This window comes from Falco naumanni, chromosome 11 (genome assembly GCF_017639655.2).
Source record: "Falco naumanni isolate bFalNau1 chromosome 11, bFalNau1.pat, whole genome shotgun sequence".
NCBI lineage: Eukaryota > Metazoa > Chordata > Aves > Falconiformes > Falconidae > Falco > Falco naumanni.
The window spans coordinates 28,137,809-28,159,335 of NC_054064.1; the positions used below are offsets into that span (position 1 = coordinate 28,137,809).

Below are 21,527 nucleotides of genomic sequence, written 5' to 3' on the forward strand. Positions count from 1 at the left end.
CACAAGCAAACTACAGAAGATTTCTGACAGTCCTGAATAAGAATTGATGCAAAGTATGTCTGTTTTGGGAACTCCTGGAATACTTGAAAATTACTGATCTCAAATTAAACTGCCAAGAAGCATCAGGAGCACGCATCTTGTCTACATCAACTTTAAAGTCAACAACAGCAATCGACACTGCTGCCAGCAGTGGTCTGTACTGCAGCAGGCAGCAGATCCGCAGGAATGGAACCTGCAGATGCTGTTGGGGAAGAATAGTAGCAGAGATGAGAGAACCTTCGTGTTTGAGAGGCACACAGGATATATAACTGAAAATTGACAGTGTACATATAGATGAAATTAAATAATCAGCATTAACTAAGAACAGCTTTTGGTAATAAGCTCAGCCACGTAGTGGATGTGCTCTAAGTGGGACTAGAATAGGTGTAAGACAAGAGACAGTTCCTCTGAACTCCTTGGTTTTCTAAAAGATGCCAACTGACCTGCATATGTCAGAACTCATCGGTAAGTTTGAGAACACAATCAGCTTTCAGGCAGATGAAGCCTTGGGTGCTTTGTGTGCTATTTACAGTTAATGCGTGGAATGCTTTTGTGTGGGATGTTAAAGTTCTCTTGATCTAGAAGAGTTGTTTTTTCTTCACCCAGGTGGTTCTTCCAACTTTTATCCTAGAAAGAAGATCATTGTTGGAAATGTATGCTGACTTTTTTGCACATCCGGACTTATTTGTCAGGTATTTGGCTTTTGAAGTAGAGCATTAACTGGTTCTGATATTGTTTATGGGCCTTGTGGGTGCTAAAAGTCAGTGGGCTTTGAGGAATGTTGCATGGGGTTTGATCTGAACTTGAAAAATAGTCAAAAGTAGGCAAACTTCTAGTTGTAAAACAATCAAACATCCAAAACACTTTCCTGTATTTGAGGTACCTGCTTGTATTTCATTTTGCCTGTCCTCTTCTCTCTCTTGGTGCATATAGCATTAGTGACCAGAAGGATCCAAAGGAGCGAATGGTTCAAGTGGTTAAGTGGTACCTCTCAGCTTTTCATGCAGGAAGAAAAGGGTCAGTTGCTAAAAAGCCTTACAATCCCATTTTGGGCGAGATCTTCCGATGCCATTGGGTATTACCGGGCACTGAAGGTGAAGATGATATGGTTAGTTTCTTGTGGTATGTTTTTTTTTTTTGGCGTCTCTGATGCATGCGAGTGATTGCCAAAGCTTTGATAATTTACTGACTGAAATGGCTTATGCTATGTTTAAGTAACAAAATTGACAAACTACGGCAATTTCTTAACTGATTTCACCCCTTCCTCCTTCCTTTTCTGTGAATAGAAGTTTGAAATATCTTGTATAACAAAATTTGAGCTATTAGTCTTTTAAGAATCATTTGACATGAAAATGTTCTCTTTCCTTGTTTCATAGCACCGGGTATGAATTCCTTTCTTTCCAAAGTTCTGAAAGTTTTTTATTAAATAATTTCTCTAAACACTGGTGGTTTTATCACTGGCATTTCTTTTCCTTAGTTACAACCTAGAAAGCAGTGCAGTTTCTCCCGTACATTTAACCTTTTAAAATTTTTTTTTTGTAGACTTCTGGTCTGGATTCTGAGCTTGGATAGTATTTTAGTTCTACATCTGTGTCTGGCCACTACTTTTCCTTTTGTACTTTAGCAGAGTGTGTCCGGTGGAGTGAAGGACACAGTAACAGTTGTGCCACTCATAATCGGGAGACATCACCTACCAGTGTGTGAGCTTTTAGTGAGATTGAAGGATTACTCGGGCTTCCGTGCCGTGTGAACCACAGCCAACAGTGCCCCACTGATGCCAGAGAAAGCTCTAGCACTTGCAGTGCAGCCTGGTGCAGCATTTTTTTTTGTCACTGTTGGGTTTGGGTTGTTTTTTCTAACGCCTTGTTTAGGCTTCTCACCTTGGAAAGTTGCAAACGATGATGTGGGAAGTGCTATTGTGAGATTCTTCATGTAGCCTCGGTGTAGTATATCTACAAGTGATCGTTTAGATATAAAGTATGTATTTTTTCCATTTAATTTGCCCCCTCTCCCCCTGCCCCCCAGCCTGTTTCTTTGCTCAAATCTTTCTTTTGTTCCTGAGGTGAATGTTTGGACTTCTGTTTGCTGGCATAAAGGCAATATTTGTGCTTCCGTTGCTTCTAACAATGAATTCCACTTTTCATTATTTGCCCCAGGAAGTGAATGTTGTTTTATGGTTTTATGATACATATAATCTGATCATTATTAATATGCATATCAGACTTTCTCAGAAGCAAAGAGGAAAACTATTTCTGCCACCCATTTCTTATTAGTTAATATGAAATAAAGTGGATTTAAATACTATTTTGTAATTAGGTTTATACATGGCTCTTTCAGTTTAACTGTTTCATTTGGGAACATCTCCCCAAGTACGTTTATACTGGAAAACAAGAGAGTAGAAACTCTTATTCTTTAGAAAGTGTCATTGTTTCAGGAGTAAGGAGTTATTCCCCATGAAATCAGCAAACTGACAATTAAGTTAAAATCACTGCAATGCATTTTTAGAAGCCTTTAAACATGGAAGCTACTTCTCTTGGAAGCTTTGAGTGTTTTGTGAGCGCTGTCAGTGATGAAGATCCTCTCTCTTGTCATGCAGGAGCCAGTTTTAGAAGGACCAGTTCCTTGGGTCAGCAAAAGCAGTGTAACGTTTGTGGCAGAGCAGGTGTCTCATCATCCTCCAAGTAAGTTGACAATAACTTTGCTAATAGAGATGGCATATGGACAGGAGAGACAGTAAAATCAGCTCTTGGTGTAAATCTTGGATTTACATTTTCTCTCCAAATTTAAAAGCTGAAAGTTTTCTCTCTGAACTGTTTTTGTGGGGAAAAAAATTGCAAACTCTGTTGCCGCGTAAGTATGAGGCTTTTTGAGATATTTCCTGATGAATGAATCTGGAAACAACAGCACTAATGTCTTATGCTGCTATTTTAAATACCTTTTTCTTCAGTTTCAGCATTTTACGCGGAGTGTTTTAGCAAGAGGATACAGTTCAATGCTCACATATGGACCAAGTCAAAATTCCTGGGAATGTCTATTGGGGTTCATAACATAGGGCAAGGTACGTACATGCAAATGTAACAAGAGAAGGGAAATTTGTATTCTGCAACTAGAATTCTTACAGAAATTATCTAAAGTAATGCTATTAAACATAAAGGATGTTTGGATTTACATAACTAGAGCTTATATATCTACGAATCGGAGACTCCTTCTGCCCACTTTGTGCGCTGAAGTCACTTAGGTCCCAGTTTTTCATGTAAATGCAGCTGGCCCTGCCTTTTCTAGAAGCTGGGCGTTCCCCGCATTGTTGAAAGATAAAGCTTTTCACCTTTCCTTTTTATGGTACCCATTTTTAATGAAGTATTTGAGTATATTATTTTTTGTAAAGGTTTTGCTTGTGTTTTTTAAATCTGTTTTTTCTTTAATAGGATGTGTCACATGCCTAGATTATGATGAACACTATATTTTGACGTTTCCTAATGGTTATGGAAGGCAAGTAAATGCTCTATTTGGTATTTTCATTTTTAATGCCTTGTAATATTTCATGCTTAAAATGTATCAGTTAAGAGGCTACAAATATACACATATTTATAATTGCAGGTCTATTCTCACTGTGCCATGGATAGAACTTGGTGGAGAATGCAGTATTAATTGCTCAAAGACAGGTTATAACGCTTCCATCGTCTTCCACACAAAACCATTTTATGGAGGAAAGAAGCACAGAATTACAGCTGAAATTTTGTAAGCCAGTTTCTTCAGTTAAACCTCTTTCTTTTCTTTTTTTTTTTTTTTTCTCAAATGCTGACAGTGTTTTTTCAAGACAGTCAGGAGTGTAAAATACTGAAAGAGCTGCACTCACTAACTCAGCTCATGGCTGCCTGTCACAGGGTGCCATTTTATAGCCACAATTTGAGAGAGGGAACCTGCATAGGCTTGCCACCCTGCCTTGCCGTGCTCTAAAACATTCTATGCTGATTACCAAAAGGAACTTAAATTTTCACTCCTGAATTATCCAGACTGTCTTCAGCATTAGCTCTACTAAAAATCCTGAAGCGGGCCTTGCAATACTGCTGTTAATTAACGGTTCTGCTGCAGGCCTTGATGTATTTATTTACACCTGTGGTTTGATGGATTTTGGTCAGACCCTGTGCACATGCGCAGAGCAGACAATTCAGTGGGGATTTGCATCTTATTTGGACAGCTGCTGTGACGTCAGTAAGTGGATGCTGACAAAACGAGGTTTATAACTTGGTTTTAAGTAATTTCTTGACACACATTGATAGATGTCATCTGTGAACCAGTGTTTTGTTTCCCAGTAGTCTGGCAAAGAAGCTATGGATTTGTAAAACCTTTTTAAGCTTAAACTTACTACTAAATCTGTTTGGAAAGCCTGTAACTAGCTTCCTAAAGTCTAAATGTAGCCCTAAAGCAAGACCCGTCTTACCCCAGAACAGCACTTCCTTTGAAGGTTTATCCAACTTATTAATGCAGAACTTCTCACTCGTAAACAGAACCCGCATCTTTTCTGGATTGGTGATGGGTGTTTTAAGGGCTGATAAAAACCAGACTCCGCAGCAACTAGGACAAAGGTTTCACCCTTCAGGGTCTTTCAGCTACTGTAGCACAACTGAGAAATGACTGTTTCTTTCTGTTTAGTTCTCCTAATGACAAGAAACCCTTCTGCTCAATTGAAGGCGAATGGAACGGTGTCATGTACGCAAAATACACCACAGGGGTAAAGCAGCTTTTTTTTTTTCTTTGGTTGTTCTTGTTTTCATCAGAAATGGAAGATTGTGCTTCAAAGGGTTTTTTGGTGGTTTCTTTTTGGTTTTATTAAACATTAATAGTTGGGAACTCCTGTGAAGCTGCCCCAAAAGATCACAGGAATGCTGAATTTGGGATAAAAGTCCCAAATTTACTTTGTTAATTTATTCTTAAGGTAACTTGATTTTTATAGCAAGAACAGAATCCAGTGATGACTTTTTATGTATTTCCTGACAACCAGTGTACTAGAGTGTGAGGCTATATAAATTTTAAGCCTAGATAAAGAACTGAGTTGTGGTTTGTTTTGTTTTTGTCTTTTTTTAAAAACCTCACTCTAGGAGAATGCTGTCTTTATAGATACCAAGAAAATGCCTACAATTAAGAAGAAGGTAAGGAAATTGGAGGACCAAGACGACTTTGAGTCTCGCTGGTAAGAACTTTAGTTAAATGGGCAAATTAAGACTTGTTTTCGTTAGACTCAAGTTGGCAGTACCCAGCTTATCCGTGGGCAGCTGGGCTCGGCGTTGGCCTTTGTGGCCAGAGAGAGCCCAGGTACAAGCAGGTTGGGGTTTTGAAGGGGAAGAGGAGCCTCTGGTCACATCCCTGTTGGGACCAAATGTCCCAGGGAGGTCCAGAGAGCCTCGCTGCAGCCGCCGTGCTCCTGGCAGTAGTGCAGCTGTGGTTTAATATATATTGAGGGTTGTCTGCCCTTTGGATAAAGTGAGACCTACCCTAATTCAGACTAATATTGATGCTAATTATTAGCCAGTGATGTGTTTCTACAGCCTTGTAGCACTTTGCTTCTCTAAAGCGGTCTCCATTCATATTTCCTTTTTAAGCTTATGGAAAGATGTAACCTACAACTTAAAAATTAGAGACATTGACGCAGCCACAGCTGCAAAGCACGCGCTCGAAGAAAGACAGAGAGCTGAAGCCAGAGCCAGAAAGGAGAATGAGACCTCGTGGGAAACAAGGGTGAGCTTTATTCCAACAGTGTAAATGCCCTCTAACCTGTCATATTGGTTCCTTTCCAACTGAGTCATAAAAAGCTTACATCCAATTATTCCCTCTTCTCTTTTTCCTAGTTATTCCATGAAGATGGCGAATGCTGGGTTTACGATGAGCCGCTACTGAAACGACTCGCTGCCAGTAAACATTAAGGGGGTTGTAAAACCAGAAAACATTCAAGCCTTGGCTTAGCAAAGTTTACACCTGATACCAAGATAGTCATCAGTTAGCACGTACGCTGACCCCTCCAGCTACAGTGGTTCCTATCTCAGGGATACTGGACTTACTGATGCAGATAAGCAATTAAACGAAACAAGAAACGTCTTGGCTGTGCAGTACCTTATACTGGACTCTACTATACTGGTCTCTGCTATACTGGTGGTGTATTCGGGCTTCAAAGGCAGCTCTTTGGAGCCCTGTTACTGCTGCTTCTAAAGCAGGGAGAATCTAGGCCGTGAAGCGTGTACACTTTGTACAACCACTGTGAAGGCCATGGCATTGGTATCAGTTGCATTATATTCCTGGGTCCTACATATTTAAAAAATGAGAAACAAGATGCAAGACGTCATTTAAATCTAGCTGATGTTTGCAGTGTGTAAATACGAGGATTCCTTTGATGGGACAATTTGTTAGAAAATGCTACGTAAATGTTATCTTCCACCTGTATGATAATCAAAATTTTGGCATTTCAGTGTCTTGCCCAAAATAACTTTGTTATTTTGAGATTGAAATGTAACCATAGATAATTCTACTCAATGCATCTTAAAGCTTCATAAAATAGATTTTTCAAACTTATCTTATGGACTTTTTATTTATTTCATAATAAACCTTTGCAGCAAGACTTTATTCAGCTGAGTGATGATCAATTGTTTTATGTAAAATGTATTGGTTTTATTTTTTCCCAGCTGGAATCCCTGCAGCTCAGCCTGCTTCTTCAAGCAGTTCATTAACGAGCAAAAGGAGCAGAACTCGCACCACTCGCAGCAGAACTTTTCTGGAAGTGCATAGCACTTGAGGAATCTTTGCATTTCTGTGCTGTTGCTTTAAAGTTAAATAAGGGTTGAGTAAGAAGGAGCTGTATGTAGCAATCAAACTATTTTTCTTGCCACAGTTACATCTAGCTTTTATTTGATCTGAATTTGTCTGTGTTACACATAAAAAAAACCTAAAAAAAACCCCCAACCTGTGTGAGATGGAAGCCTGAGGCTTTTTTCCCCCTCCCCCCAGTCGCAGAATACTTCCCTGGACGAGCTGCAGCTGCTGCAGGAATGATGCACAAGACAGACTGAACGAAAAGGTGCAGCCTACCCCTGCAGCAGCTGGAGAGAAGGACATCGCATCTTCCCCGTGGGGGGGGGGTGTGTGTGTGGGGGGAACTCTCCCCTCACTCCGGCTCTGTGGCAGGGCTGTGCCTATTCTTAATGAGATTAATGAGATAAGTTGGCTGGAAACTTCCTTGAGAACAGCTTCCTCATGTCTGAACGGGCACCTCATCCCAGCTAACGCTACAGCCCTGGTTTAGTAAACCCAGGTTTGTGATGTTCATGTTGCAGAAAGCACCTGTATTACACATCACGGCAGGGCAAGGGCTCAGTTTTATTTTAATATTTTATGGTAAGGGAGAACATTCAGAGTTGATGTGTAAGCTTTGATGTCTTTGATGGAAGTAACATTAGTCATCAAAGAAGATGGGGGCAAGAAAATCAGATGAGGTATTTCACCAGATGAAGAATTCTGTACTTCTGCGACAGCTGCTGTAACCTCTGAGTCCCCTTCATGTTTTCCATATCCAACCACCTGGAAGAAAGTTACCAAAAAAGAAATTTGGATTTCTTTCAGTGTTCTATCAGCCCTGACAATTAAATACAGATACTTAAATGCAATTCAAATGCCAATAATAATTAGAAATGTAGGAAATATGAACAGTGAGTGAGGATAACCACCCCATTACAAGTTTGATGATGGAGCTCCTCTACTGCACCCTCACTGGGCTTTCTGAGGTCAGCAAAGGGTGGCAGGGTGGAAGCTGACACACACTCACGTGTACACTGAGCACTTTCTTCTTGTTGCTTCTGTGAGCTTGGAACCAGGTAACCAGGTCTGATTTTGAAACAGACTTCAGAGCTTCAATCTGAAACCACAGGAAGGAGGTTTAAGTACCAGAGTGGCAATCCAAGTAATTTTAAACATTTAAAACAGCATGCAGTTTTAGAATCAGTCTGTCAACTAGTAGCATAAATCCCTCTATCACATTTAAAACTGCTCCAAAAAGCGACGTGTGAGTGTCCCCTGCGGAATCACTAACACCCCCCAGGGCCCACCAACCTCGCGGGCAAGCCGGTCAAAGAGATACTGCTGCGTCACCACTTCATTCCAGTTCCTGTCTACTTCTTCTCCAAGATGGGAGTCTTCACATTCCTTAAGTTTTATCAAAGCTGTAACCTACCATTGAAAAAGACAAAAACCAATTCATTTCAAAGCATTAAGAACTACCTTCATTTACCACCAGGTTCACTGAAGCTGAAAGAAAGCCCACCTGACATTGACAAGGTAGTTCGAGGCTTTTGAGCTTAACCGTGAATGGCCAGAGAGCAAGTGTTTACAGAGTGGCTGCTGGGTGGAGGAAGGGGGAGGATTTAAATGTGAGTCCTTCGTCCAGAAAACCTCAGAGATACGCAGGATCCCTGGAACTGAATCCGCCGGTTTAGGTGTCATATAGCGGTTCAAGGAAGAGCTTTTCAAGAGCAAGTGTTTACCTGGGTGCTGAAAGCATCTTCAGTTAAATGCTTGATTTTCTCTTCAAAGCAAGAAAGAAACTCCTCTATCTTCTTGTCAACCAATTCAGAACTAAAAGAGAGTTAAATAATTAAATTGGGCAGGAAAGAGGAAAAAACCCATAGTGAGGGCTAAAGGAGCAGCACGGCCCCAGCTGAGGAGGGAACGTTTGGGACAGGCTTGTTTCCCTCCAGCCCTGAAAAGCTCACGCATCTGTCAACACCATCTTCCCTAGTACCGGGAACAAAACCAGTGCTCTGGTTTGGGGCTGTGTGACGTATTATTCAAACACGGGGACTTTAGATAACCAAGCAGCGAGAGGAGTCGCTGCTGCGACGATGCTGTCGGGGACCCAGGCCGTGCAGGTGAACAGCTATGTTCTGCTGGCTTAAGACAAAAAGAAAGAAAAATACCGCAATGTGCTGGACTCGTGAGGTTTCCAAGGCACAAAACCTTCCCTGACACTATTATTTTTCATAAGAAAATTGCATATTTTTCATCTAACCCTGCAGCTCAAATACCTGTAGTTAGCCCCAGCTTTGAATAAAACCATAATATTTTTATATATATTTATATCTGCCTGCTGAAGGGGAGCCAGAACAGCCATTTACTTGGCAGCAGCCGGAGCTCTCCTGATGGGGCACCTTCAGAAGAGCAGCGGGGTATTTTACTTCGGTTTTGGGTTACTTATCCCTGTTCAAGTCGGGACTGCCGCAGTTTTTAAGATGCTTAAGGCTACCTTTATTTAGGCGTTGGTTTTCAGTCATGATGTTGTGCCTGTCAGCAGTGTCACGAGCTGGGGCCAGGACCACTCGCTTTTGACTGTTTCCATAACTCCCCTCATAAAATAAATCAATCCCTCTGTGGCCTGAAACAGCTGTGAGCTCTGAGAGCAGGTGCGCGGAAAAGCTCCGGCACAAGCCAACGGAAGTCAGCTGGGACCTGACCTAACACAGCAAGGAGAACAGTCAGCGAGACTCTCGGTAATAATTCTTGAGCTGGACACGGCGTAAATTCACCACTGGCGCAAAACGTGCCATGTCAGCATGGTCACGGTTAGCTGGACACCTCCCCCCCCCTCCCCCGGGGCTCAGCCTTCAGTGCCTGCACACACGCCAGCCCCACTGGCCACCTCGGTAAACCCGGCTGCTGTAAACGTCCTGCGCTCGCGTCCTCCCTGTTCAGACAACAGCAGCAACAGCTGCCACTTACGGAGCCGCTCTGCACCACAGCACAGGTGAGGAACGGCCGGCCAGCTCCACCAGACCACTCCACGGCAGCCAGCTCCACCAGACCACTCCACTCCACTGCAGCCAGCTCCACCAGACCACTCCACTGCAGCCAGCTGGTCCGCATCAGCCAGGCCCTGCCTGCGCCTCTGCCGCGGGGGCACGGCGGTAAGGCCACCAGAACTGGGTGCTGGCAGCTCAGGGGTGACTCCGGCGGCCCAAGGCTGGCAGCAGTGCTGAGCATTAACCACTGAGCACTTACTTGTATTTAGTTGCCTGGGTTGCTACTGTGACGGAGAAGCCAAGAATCCCAGAAGTATTCCTGCAGGTAGGGTACACGTGGTAGCTTAAAAAAAAAAAAAAACCACACACAAAAAAAGGAAGTAATAAAGTCATTCCACAAGCACAATTAAATTTTCACTTGTAGGACACGCTACAAGTTAAAATATTGTTGGTACTTCAGAAAGAAAAATCTCAGATAAAAATTCTCAAGTCTTAGTTCCTTTGTTTTCTGCTTCAGTGCACTTCAGCGTTTTCTCATTTTTAGGAAATCCTTTTAAGCCTGGCAGAGTACTTGTGTTTGTGTTCCTGCAAACTAATTCAAGCAGAGTGACAGACCTATAGGTGTGAAAAGCTTGTTCCAGTTCCCTGAGGTAGAAGGGTGCCTCTGCGGGAGGCTGCTACGCGCCGCAGAGCTGCTGTGAAAACAGCCCTGGGGAACCAGGAGCTGATTTGGGAAGTGGAAGAAACAACTTTATGCCGAATAATTTTGGGAGTTCACACACTGGTAAAAGCTGCAATTCTTACAGGACTCAAAAGCAACGTGACTGCAGCTTGTACCGATGGGTGCTCTTGGGTGCGATGCGTTTATGTTTCCATTACAACAATTCAGGAACTGGCCGCTGTGCAGGCAGGGCTTCCAAAGTAAAAACAGGAAAGAGTAAAAGCAGGTGTGAGTGAACTCACCCGAGGGTCTGCTTGGTTCTCAGGAAGTCGAAGCAAGGCTCCTCCATGTGCATCTGAAACGGAGCACAGAGGCGTTACAGCAGGAGCGGGGCTCCGCTGCAGCCAGCCCGTGGGCTCCGTCTGGACCTGTGACGGCAGCACAGCACGTGCACCCGCTGCAGCGCTGCCTCCCAGCCTCACCCGCTGCACCAAGAGGTCTCAGCCTCCCGGGCGGGCAGCTAAGAACGGCCTTCCACGCTGCCCGCCACTGCGGCACGCCGGGGATCCTGGCCCAAACGTTCGGGTTTAATCAGAGTGAGCAATGGATACACGCTGTCCCCCGGTACCATTTAGCCCCATGGCCTTATCCCAGCTCCCAGCAGCTTTCAGGGAAGACACTTCTGATGAGGGAGGAGACACGAACACTAACTTACCACGAGCAGTTCCATGAGGGTATATTCCCTTAGGTTCCTGGCACCTGACTAGAAAGAAAATGGAGAATTTAGAGTGATTTCGTGGATGTTCTGACCAAGCCGCCAGCTGTGGCACACACCTCAGCCTGGACTGCGGCGCTAAGCTACAATTCACGGCGGGGACAGGTGGAAAGTCCGTGTTTTCCACGGGGGCCTCACTACAGCCCTCAGAAGAGAGGGAGGGGCTCTCACCCAGGACCGTGAGATCCGTGGGGGGACACCAGGAAATCACCAAGGCACAAACCCAGCTCCCAGCACTAGCACAAGCCGGGAGGGGGAGATGCCGGTTTCGGGGAGCCCCACAGGCTGCGAGAGCCCACCTGGGTTCAACCTCCCAGGCCTGCGCTTACACGAGGATCCAGCGTCACACCCCCGCCCAGAGACTGCTCCCGACACAGTGACGTTACGTACAACGGTAGCACCATCCGCTACCCCGGGGAACAGGGCAGCGCACACCCAGCTAACGCGTTACCTGGTAATAGACCGTCACTTCCGAGTTGGCGTCGCCTTTGTTGAGAGTTTTCACCTTGCACAGCAGATGGGAGTTTGGCAAATCCACCACCCGGAACTGGACAGGGCAGGGATGGGCCAGGGGAGCGAACTGGAGCTTTCTGAAGGGCGGACAGACAGCAAAGTGTCCAGCATCTGCTCACGTCTCAGCCAAAACCAATGTAACACCTGGTCATTTACACTCGCTCTGACATCATTTTTCCCCTCTCCCAAACCAGAACAATGCCCGAGGAACAGCCACTGGCAGCGCTGTGTCCAGGAGGGGAGAAGGGAATTTCTGCATCGCTCCCACCCTGACCCCTTCCGCCAGAAAATTATAACCTGATGAGTTTTTACATCATGAGTGGTGCCTAAGTCAAGAGATACTTACTGAACGACGTAATTCAGAAAATCCTTTGCTTCCTAGGAGAGAAAGCATAAACATAAGTTTTATTTAGAAGAGAATTACTACCCCAATTTACAACCGCACACCCCAGTGCATCACTTGAGAAAGTGACACCCACACCCCCCCCCCAAGCACGAGCTCTGTCACATCACCTACGTCCCTGCCCCCTCGCCTTATTCCAGGTCCCTCTGGACGCCCCCCACCACAGTCCCCAGGCAGCTTCTTGCCCTGTAACTTCTGCAGGGGAATGCACAAGGCAGAGAAACAGTGCCAGCCATCGCGGCAGCAAAGGGGGGACACGGGGGGAGAGAAGCCCCCCTCTTGCACAGGAAGCTGGAGCTCTGGGAGGACAGCCCTGTGGCTTCTTAAGTGAAAGAAACGGGAGGAGATAAGAGAAACAGTAACACTGATGCAGGAGTTACAGGGCTGCATGTGCCACACTGTGAAAGGAGCTCAGCCCGCAGAGGCTGCAGCGAGAAAAGCATTTTGAATGAAGACTCTTCGCAAATCACGATTAGGTTCTCCGAGCTCCTTCTGTTCCGCAGCCCAGGAGGGACAGCGGACCTTACAAGAACCTCACCTCCCGCAGGACATTAGCACGTTTTATTTAGGGGGCTTAAAACAGTTCCTGGACAAACTTCTTGGCACAGACCGCAACTGCTGAAGGTTTCTCTCCCATGCCACGCACCGGCACTCGATGACACCGGACACAGGGAGCTGAGCCCCATTACAAGGCTGTTTTTAAAAGCCTGACAGGACTATGTGTGACCTTGGCCCAGGCTGGAGTCTTCAGTAAATACCGCAGGTGTTTGACAGCACCAAAGCTGCCTGAATCTCGGTGAGGTTTGATCAAACCATGCAGGCAATCCCATTTGCAGGATAAATGTACTTGGAGGGAAGCCGCCTCCTGTGGCACCACCACGGAAAATTCTCGGTATCAAATACATCAATACACTAAACAACATGAAAAATGGCAGCAACAGGGCAAACCGGTTACAGGCATATTGCTACCACGTTTTTCCCTCTCTGCAGTTTAAATCTAAATTCCTGGAAACTTCTGTTTGAACTGGCATCTATGGACTCCCGGGTGGCTTATCCAGACAAGCACTCCTGAGCTGTTAGAGGTGAAGCTGCCCTGCACAGCGAGCACAGAAGAGGCAACCGAGTCACCCGGCAGCTGAGCACTGGAGTTGCGGCGACTGTGTTAAAGCCCATTTTAAGAAGAAGTTGGAGCGCGTGCCAGCTGCTGAAGCTGTACTTACTCTGCTCGTGAAGTTTCCTTGTACGAGACCCTCTACAAAGAGCTGTGATTTGAAAGCCTTAACAAAGGACGAGAGAGACTCGATGGAAAGGCCGTTCATCAGCGTCTGGTATTTATCTATCATGGACCACCTGCCATGCTCTAAAATCAGGAGGCGCACATCCCTGCAATGCAAGAAAGGAAGACAAAACCACAGGCCGTCAAGAGCTGTTCAACGCACGAGATCCCATTTCCGACTCGGGGTCGTGCTGGAGACAGGGAGGGCAGTCCCCAGGAGGATTGCTGTGGGCTCTGATGCTCCCCCAGCACCTGCTGTTGGCTACGGGTCACTTCAGCAGCTACCTGGATGTTTGATATGCTGGGCACAGAGCTGCTTGAGCTCTCTAAGCTACAAGCAAACCCTGGAACAAGCCTCTGTGAGCGCAGAGCAGCGGTTCCTGAGCTCTTCAGCTCAACCTCGACACTCACTGCGCAGCCACTTTTTGCCCTCCCCCAGAACTCACTTGGCCAGAGTTTCAGGTTTGATGAGGATGTTGAAGTACGTTTTCTTCAGCTGCTCTGTTATCATTTCAAAAACTGCTGGAGTAAAGCTGAAGTCAGACAAGTAATCAATGATGAGCTGAAACAGAAGCTGTAAAGAAAACAGTTTTAAGTCAGGGGTTTGTTGGTTTTTTTTAAAGAACCAATTTAAACTTCATCCTATATAATAATAATAATAAAAAAATCATTGTTATTTGGTCAATGCAGGAGATGCACAGTGTTACTAAAGCACATTTCCTCGGTTCCATTTGATTTTCTTCACTACACAATTTTATACCAAATTACAGTCAGTTTCAAAAGGACAGTATCTTTAGAACGCAAACGAAATAAGCTCAATATCCCAAATCAATAGGAGTTTCCACATTCTACCGGAACAAACCTAGCCTGTAGCTCCAACATTTCTGTACTAGATATCTCAGTTCTTCCTTTTACAGCTGACCAGCGCAATATCTTTGCAACAGAGGAGCTTCCACGATTAAAAAAAAAGAATATTCAGATCATGCTATTTGCATCTCTGGCTTTTTCTGTTAAACCTCTGACGTGACTGACAGTCTTGTTAAAGCTCCAGTCAAGCTCTTGCCATGACAGTCTATGGAAGCCTGGTGGCTCCTTCCTCTTCAGTCACTAAATCCCCTCTGTTTGGGCTTGCCACATCTCACACAGCCAGCGTTTAGGGAATGGGAACAGGGATCCCCAATCCTCATAAGATAAGCTCTTGGCAACCCAGCAAAAGAAAACTGCACCCAAAATGAGGATGTTCAGAAGCTGTATCTCTACAGTCAAACTGTAAACAAAACCTATTGTCAGACACGCTTCCCCAGACAGTGTGCAAACAGCCTCAGCTTACAGATGGAGAGGCTCTAACTCTCCATAGGGACATGGGAGACTCATAGCTCTTTTTAAAGGAAAAGCTGTTAAAGTCTTAATGGAGATACAGCTATTAATTAAAGGAAGATTTCTCTTAAGTCAGCCTAAGGTCAGTAATTTGAGCTTGTATAAGTGAATAAAACTACATCTCTATACATGCAAGCACATGAAAAAGCATTTGCTGCATTATCCTGTATCTGAACAGAGATACAAATTTTCCAATGTAAAATACCCCACCTAAACATTCCAAACTCCAGCCAGCTAGGCTCCAGCTGCTAGGACAAAAAGCACATACACTGCAGAGCAGCATGCATTAAAAGTACTTAGAAGATCAGCAGCACTTACAGGTAGTTTATGATTGAATCCTTTCACTCGAATGACCAAGCCATGCTCTCCAGCTACCAGCTTGTATTCCAACTGAGCAACGTCTGCTTCATAAGCTGGTTCACCGAGATTGTGGGAAAGGATGCTCACAAATGTATCAAACAAAACTATGCTGGATGGAGAAAGGGGCAGAGGGTTAAAAAGAAAGAAAAAAAAAGGATGGAATAGAAGATAAAAATCAAGTCAAATGAGTTTAAGGGTACACACAAGAAGTTCTCCAACAGAAATGAATACTCGAGTACAATGAGATTCAAAAAGAAAGTTTCAACAAACCCAGAAACACAAAATGCAAGTTTTTCTTCGTTCAGAAAGCACACCATACTAAAAAATTATTTTGACATTCAACTGTTCTTTGCAAAGAGTAAGACTCCAGCTTTACACGATTTAAGATTTCTTCTAAGACAGAAATGCACATGGTAACATGCCGATGCTCAAAACATCAAACCATCACAGAAAATGAGATTATTGCTATTTGTGTAAGGGAATGGGGGACAGATGGACTCAGTTATGCTGAAGACTTGAGTAATGAGATGACTATCTATCAAGATAGAAAAATAATAATAAGCTAGAGCAAAACAGGCTACACAACGTGGAAATCGCAGTCCGTACTTCCAGATCTTTGATATTGCCTGGATTCCAAATCGAAGGACAAACTAACAAAGCCCCGTTGAAAACAGATTTATAAAGGCTTTCCCAAAGCATCAGTTATGCAGGTCTCAGCAGGCTTGTGATAAAAGTACTATGAAGTTTGTTACAAATGGCAATGCCAGCCTAGACTAGAAGTGCAGCCCGTGCAGAGCTGTCACCTTGAGGTCTGCCTAACCGCTGGCTCCTAACTGCTGCTGCTGGCCTCTCCACCTGCACCTACAGGCTTCCAGGGTGCTGGTTCGGGACATGACTGCTGACTGCTCTTTTCAGGATCGACTCCTTCTCCAAGCACTTCCTTCTGCCATGTGCACTGCTGCTGCTACGTTATTTTTTCCAAAACTTGCACTGGGGAATAACACACCATGAAACTCCTATGCATGTGTTTGCTGCAGTAATGATCTGCTGCACAACCACCCTCCCTGAACTACAGAGAAAAGCAGAAGAGAAGTGTAAGAAAATGAGAAAAGGAAGCCTTATTCTATTCCAGCTTAAAATTAATCTCTCTTCATGGTTTTTTATAAGGTATGGTAATTTAGTTACTCTGCAAGATAAGCACAAATAATATAATCCTCACTTCTCTGCAGACTGCTGTATCAACGGAGAGATGAGATGGAATCGAACATAACCTGGTAGGGACAAAGAAACTTAAATGAGTAATTGTACAAAAAGTGACAGCTTTCAAAAGTCAAATATATTTCCATCAGGTTTTCTTTGGTCACAGTTTGAGTCTAATGAAAATGGTCATTCAGCTCTAAGAACGCATTTTTGCTTATATTAACTCATCATCAAATGTCTTCTCTTTTTCATGCCAAAATCTTCCCTTAAGAGTATCAAATATTAGAACAAAGCTGTGCTTTGCAGAATACTAACTCCCACGGTGTAACCATTATAAATAAAGAAAAACTCCACAAAACATCTGTTTAACAGACATTAAAAACTGTCACGTTCTGCTTGAAAGCAGCAATGTATTTTCCACATTTGACTCAGATCCAGGTTGTATTTTTCTCTTTCTGTAGACGAGACTATAGTCTCTTCTAACTAACGTTCCTTCATTCTCCAGCCCTTGTCTTAGTATCATATTCTGTCTGTCCACAGTCAGATGTTCACAAGTCAATATATTTCAGTGACTCACATTTTTAACCTGAGGTATCAGCAGGGTATCTTTGTTGCAAGGTAGTTTCTACCTGCTTCTCTTATTATTGTAGCTAATAAACATATCAAAAGGGCCATGGAAGAGCTGACGGTAAACACTGAGTTGAAATGATGAACCGTATCATGGGTTATTTGCCTTCAAATAAATTTCAGCTGGTAAAACCAGGGACTTCCTACTCTTCTGAAAGCCCTACGGCATTTACCTTTTGGGATTTTGAATTTATCATCCTTCCTGTACCAGAGACAGCCTTGTTGTGTGCTTAGTGTTTTGACTGGATATTCCGTCTCAGGGCAGTCAGCAACTTTCAAAGCAAAGTCAGTGGCTAACAAAAAGAAAAACCAGACCAAAACCAGAAGTGAGTGGGTTTCACAGCCAGGTTACCTGCATGAAAGTCTTTAAAATTATCAACAAAGTACATTTCCCAGCCACCCCCACCCCTGCAGTTTGCTAAATTGTATGTGATAATGCTTTCCTGGACCCAAAGAACATGTATTTTTCAGTTCCACACCAGAACAGTGGCTCAGAAGCAGTGCGGAAACGGTGATGTTGCATTCCACCCAGGATACAAGTTATGGGTTTATTTTCATTTGGTTTTGGCAACAAAGCCAGATGGTATTCAGATGCTTTCAAAACCAGCAGGATTAAGCAAATTAAATGCTCTTTTAGGATTCCAGAGAACTGTGTTACCTCTCATTGACAGTGTGAGGCCTGCTGTGTTACGGCTCTATGATCTGTAAGTTTACACCTTGGGAAGACTCAGTTCTCAAGCTTATGAATAAAAAGAATATTAAATAAAATTCAGGTGAACAGACCTCTCATATTCTTTAATTCGCAAAAACAGGTTGTTGTCAGGTGAAAACTAAGATTGTTGGTAAACTACAGAAAATATTCAATTAAATTCTCGGGGGAAGATTTCACTCATGCCCAGGTGCCTTACCTATGTATTTGTTTTCCTCTGGAAGGTGCAAATCCTGATTTAACTCAAAGTCACTGGCCCATAAATCACTCCAGTACTTGTCAATATCTATTAAAAAACATAAAATGCATTTAGTTAAACAGGAAGGTAATACCCTATTCCCTGGCCAGCTATCTCACCTCTTGCTATCTCTGTCAAGATCTGCAGTACAACAGGGGTTTCTTAACACCACCTGGTTCACCGTGACTTTCTAAATCCCTTCCTACAAACTCTCCTGGAGGAGGAATGAAGCAGTCCTACTAAAAAGTAAATCAAGCCTGCCTGAATTAGTAATCCAGCTACCAACATGCCCTTCCTTCATGGTTTGTGTTCTTTTCCCTGTTCAGGACTTGAATGGCAGTCAAGTGGAGGGCTCGCTGAGATCCCTGCCTCCTAAAACAATTGTAAACTAGGGAGTGGGAATCAACTGAAACCAAACAAAGAAAATTGTGGAGTAGGACAGAGTATTTGATTAACAATGAGGTCAGTAAAACACTGAGGCTTCATTTCCCTACTTCCCTGCGGCTCTATCTTGTGTTGTCATCCTCTTAATATCTCTATTGCATGAACAGACGTTCTCCGTTGCTGCTGCTGCTTTACCTTCCACGCTGTATTGCGTTCCAAACCACTTTTCTTTCAGGTGACACTGGCCTTCATTGGCAGCAGACAGCAAAACGAGGTTGGCTCTCTGGGGACTGAGCTGGTTAAGGGCATCAGCAATGATCTGCAAGTTCAAGACAATACCTCAGTTCAAATGCAGCCCTGGCTCTGCCTGACCCAGAAAAGACTTCTCAGTCTGCACATAGGAAGAATAAGACATAACAAGCTTACAAAAAAGGAGACTGGCTTTCTGAATATAAAAAGTGTGTGTCAATTAATACAGAACCTGGGCCTGTATTACGCCTAATTATAAATGCCTATATACGTGCTTATATTATACAGCGTGCCCGTATTTTCCTTACGTCAAAACATGTAATCAGAGTTCAAAGAGTATTTACCTCAGGCTTGTATTCAAACAAAAGCTGGTCTCCTGTCAGAAAATCCTCCTTCTGAAACAACTGCATGTTCTCACAAAGGCTTTCCACATAGTCAACTGGATCTGTCTGTAAGCAAATAAATAAAGATGTTTTTCACATGGTCAGAAAATTAAAATGTCAATTTTCTGTTCTGAGAAGAGCTTGACTGGTTAGGTATGTTGAGCATGAGTTGCATGCTGTGCTTGTTATGGCATTTAGTTTCAGTTATTGAACTAAATACATTTCATAACCACATGTAACGCTCAGGACACCTCTAAGAATCCTGAAATATCAGACACATCATCTTGGTAGAAGAAACCTCGAGCGTGCAGTTTACAGTCATTGAACCTACTGAATTGCAGACCCAGCAGAATACACTGCATGCCTCCAGGAAACACAAGCAGAGTCCTGCAATTCAAGATTTAGGGTCATCTGGAACCCGGAAAGAGCAAGCAGAGGAACTGCTGCTGCTGCATGAGCTATCTCTGATTCTGCTCCTTTCCTAAGTTCTCTGCCATGATGTACAGTGTAAGGAGGAAGAGAGTCTCCCATTCGGACATGGAAGTACAGATTGCCTTTAACGATATACGACCGCCTAGTGGAGAGCTTCTCACCGAGTACTTTTGGCTTTTTCTGAACCAGCCAACATTATATTCTAAGTCCAGATGCTGACCACAGTTCACCTGGAAAGAGTTTGGACACGTCTGTGTCTGGTAAATGTAGTGGAAAACATGACCAAGGATTTCTTAAGACACTGTACACGTGAGGAAACATTAAACCTCTCCTGGGGCATGTAACTAGTTGCTTATCCCAAAACCATGCCTCTGTGACAATTATCCTTTAGGATGGCCACGTACCAGCTCTTTCTGTCAACCAGAAGAGTGGGCTGCCACGACTAAGTCATTCACCCATCCCTAAGGTACACAACCCTGTCAAAAAAGCACATGTATCCCCCTGTTCCTTGCTTTTACCTTTCTTCACCTTTAATAAAAACAAGTAAGCTTTTTGCTAATTCCTATTTCAGCAAGGCAAGGAGGACTTGACACAAAACGACATTTAGTTTTGTAATGTACCAGCAGGCATGGGGGTCGTCAGCACCCTGGCCTTTGTGAGGCCAGGTCACCAGCAAGCCACGCCTCTCATACAACCCTGCTGTTCTATTCCCAGAAATCAGCAGTGCCAAACCAGCTTAAAAGAAGTGAAATTAGGCAAAAATACCAAAAAGCCCCAATTTGGAGAGCTCCATGAATGGACACAGAACTTCACACACAAGGGCCTAATGACCAGAACTCGAAGAGAACCTACCTAGTAGGTAGAGAATTGTAAAAGTAACATTTAATTCTGTTATGAAAAAAAGTCAACACTATTTCTCTGCCTAGAATACAAATTCTTTCAGCAAAATACAGCCTCATTAAGTGCATGATCTATTTCTGGTTAAACAGAACTTTGAAAATGTGTTTCAAAATCAAAAAGAAATCCTTTATATGGTTTACCTATATCAACACAAAACAGTGGATGAATACCTGCTCTTGATAGTGAAATTCATTAGCTTCAATCTTCTGTATTTCTTCCCATATTCTGCAAAGGAAGGAGAATAGAATAGAAGTGGATTTCTTCCATTATTCCACAACATTTATCAAGAATCTGAAAAAAAAAGCAGTCTTCTAGGAAACGCATCAAGGGTGAGTTCAGTGATTCACTTCCCTTCCATCCAAAAGGGCGTTTCTCAACTGGCAGAAAGTTCTGCTGTTTTCCAAAGAGGAAGAGACTCAACTACAAAGAGTCAAAATCTGATAGCAAAGTAACATAAAGGTTAACACCAGAACACCACAGCCCTGACTTTCACAGATTTGGCTCGACAAATTCATTTCAATAAACACAAAGCTGCACTAACTAGTTCAGCTTAGTAAAATTAGAAATGAGATCACAATAAATCAAACAAAAAGCACCAAGAAACGAGCATAAACATTTAACAAATTCAATTTTAAGCTTTTTTAAACCGATACGTTTCCCATGCAGACAAGCTTTACTACTGACTCACCGTTTATGCTCTAGTAACTCAACAAAGTGCAAACACTACAAATAAAAGGCTAACGGAGAAGGACAATCATGCCAATATCTGGATGTAGTGGCAAACACTTGCCTTTTATCTGGCCCTCTCTTCTGCAGCATCTTCACATACTGAAATACAATATGGGCCACCTGCAGACAGAAAGGAACAGATCAGTTTTTCCAGATGTTAGGAAAACAGTAAGAAAATCAAGTTGCAGCAAACCATACCTCATAGAAGTGCTTGTAACCTTCATCAGTCAAGGTCACAGAAATGCTGAAGATGGAGTAAGTGGAGTTCTGTTCAAATCCCGTTTCACCATTTCCTCCATATAATGCAAGAGCCCAAAACCTATGGAAGAGTTAAAGGTACTTACTAATTACTCATTTCTGCTGTATTTGAGCTTAATTACAATTACCGTATCACAGCTTTACTTTAAAGGCTTTCAATCCGTTTACGGTTCACACAAAGCTTTTCCAACATAAAGGTGTGAACCTCTGGCTACAGGGTTTAAGAAAACAGTGGAAA

General features: G+C 43.4%; 2 protein-coding genes across 6 annotated transcripts in view; one reads left to right on the forward strand and one right to left on the reverse strand.

Annotated features, from left to right (window-relative positions):
- The window catches only part of OSBPL9 (oxysterol binding protein like 9), a 63,696-nt gene extending 57,042 nt beyond the window's left edge, over nucleotides 1-6,654 (forward strand). For 3 of the 4 annotated variants that reach the window (XM_040610156.1, XM_040610157.1, XM_040610159.1), the window contains 10 exons: nucleotides 646-731; nucleotides 973-1,147; nucleotides 2,636-2,720; nucleotides 2,987-3,097; nucleotides 3,465-3,528; nucleotides 3,637-3,777; nucleotides 4,693-4,771; nucleotides 5,139-5,230; nucleotides 5,640-5,775; nucleotides 5,886-6,654. In XM_040610156.1, the coding sequence (XP_040466090.1) occupies nucleotides 646-731; nucleotides 973-1,147; nucleotides 2,636-2,720; nucleotides 2,987-3,097; nucleotides 3,465-3,528; nucleotides 3,637-3,777; nucleotides 4,693-4,771; nucleotides 5,139-5,230; nucleotides 5,640-5,775; nucleotides 5,886-5,960 (1,044 nt within the window). In that variant the 3' untranslated portion in view covers nucleotides 5,961-6,654. Of the gene's footprint in view, nucleotides 1-645; nucleotides 732-972; nucleotides 1,148-2,635; nucleotides 2,721-2,986; nucleotides 3,098-3,464; nucleotides 3,529-3,636; nucleotides 3,778-4,692; nucleotides 4,772-5,138; nucleotides 5,231-5,639; nucleotides 5,776-5,885 lie in introns of those variants that run through there. The other variant, XM_040610158.1, reaches the window with a different exon arrangement.
- Nucleotides 6,655-7,385: 731 nt separating this feature from the next.
- Nucleotides 7,386-21,527, reverse strand: part of NRDC (nardilysin convertase) — a 28,463-nt gene continuing 14,321 nt past the window's right edge. For both annotated transcript variants that reach the window (XM_040610148.1, XM_040610147.1), the window contains 20 exons: nucleotides 21,230-21,350; nucleotides 21,093-21,151; nucleotides 20,473-20,527; nucleotides 18,932-19,036; nucleotides 18,534-18,657; nucleotides 17,916-18,002; nucleotides 17,181-17,300; nucleotides 16,400-16,451; nucleotides 15,139-15,289; nucleotides 13,890-14,017; nucleotides 13,388-13,550; nucleotides 12,111-12,142; nucleotides 11,703-11,841; nucleotides 11,192-11,239; nucleotides 10,779-10,831; nucleotides 10,075-10,158; nucleotides 8,565-8,655; nucleotides 8,134-8,250; nucleotides 7,850-7,939; nucleotides 7,386-7,605 (listed from right to left, as the gene is read on the reverse strand). In XM_040610148.1, the coding sequence (XP_040466082.1) occupies nucleotides 7,405-7,605; nucleotides 7,850-7,939; nucleotides 8,134-8,250; nucleotides 8,565-8,655; nucleotides 10,075-10,158; nucleotides 10,779-10,831; nucleotides 11,192-11,239; nucleotides 11,703-11,841; nucleotides 12,111-12,142; nucleotides 13,388-13,550; nucleotides 13,890-14,017; nucleotides 15,139-15,289; nucleotides 16,400-16,451; nucleotides 17,181-17,300; nucleotides 17,916-18,002; nucleotides 18,534-18,657; nucleotides 18,932-19,036; nucleotides 20,473-20,527; nucleotides 21,093-21,151; nucleotides 21,230-21,350 (2,020 nt within the window). In that variant the 3' untranslated portion in view covers nucleotides 7,386-7,404. The remainder of the gene's footprint in view (nucleotides 7,606-7,849; nucleotides 7,940-8,133; nucleotides 8,251-8,564; nucleotides 8,656-10,074; nucleotides 10,159-10,778; nucleotides 10,832-11,191; nucleotides 11,240-11,702; nucleotides 11,842-12,110; nucleotides 12,143-13,387; nucleotides 13,551-13,889; nucleotides 14,018-15,138; nucleotides 15,290-16,399; nucleotides 16,452-17,180; nucleotides 17,301-17,915; nucleotides 18,003-18,533; nucleotides 18,658-18,931; nucleotides 19,037-20,472; nucleotides 20,528-21,092; nucleotides 21,152-21,229; nucleotides 21,351-21,527) is intronic.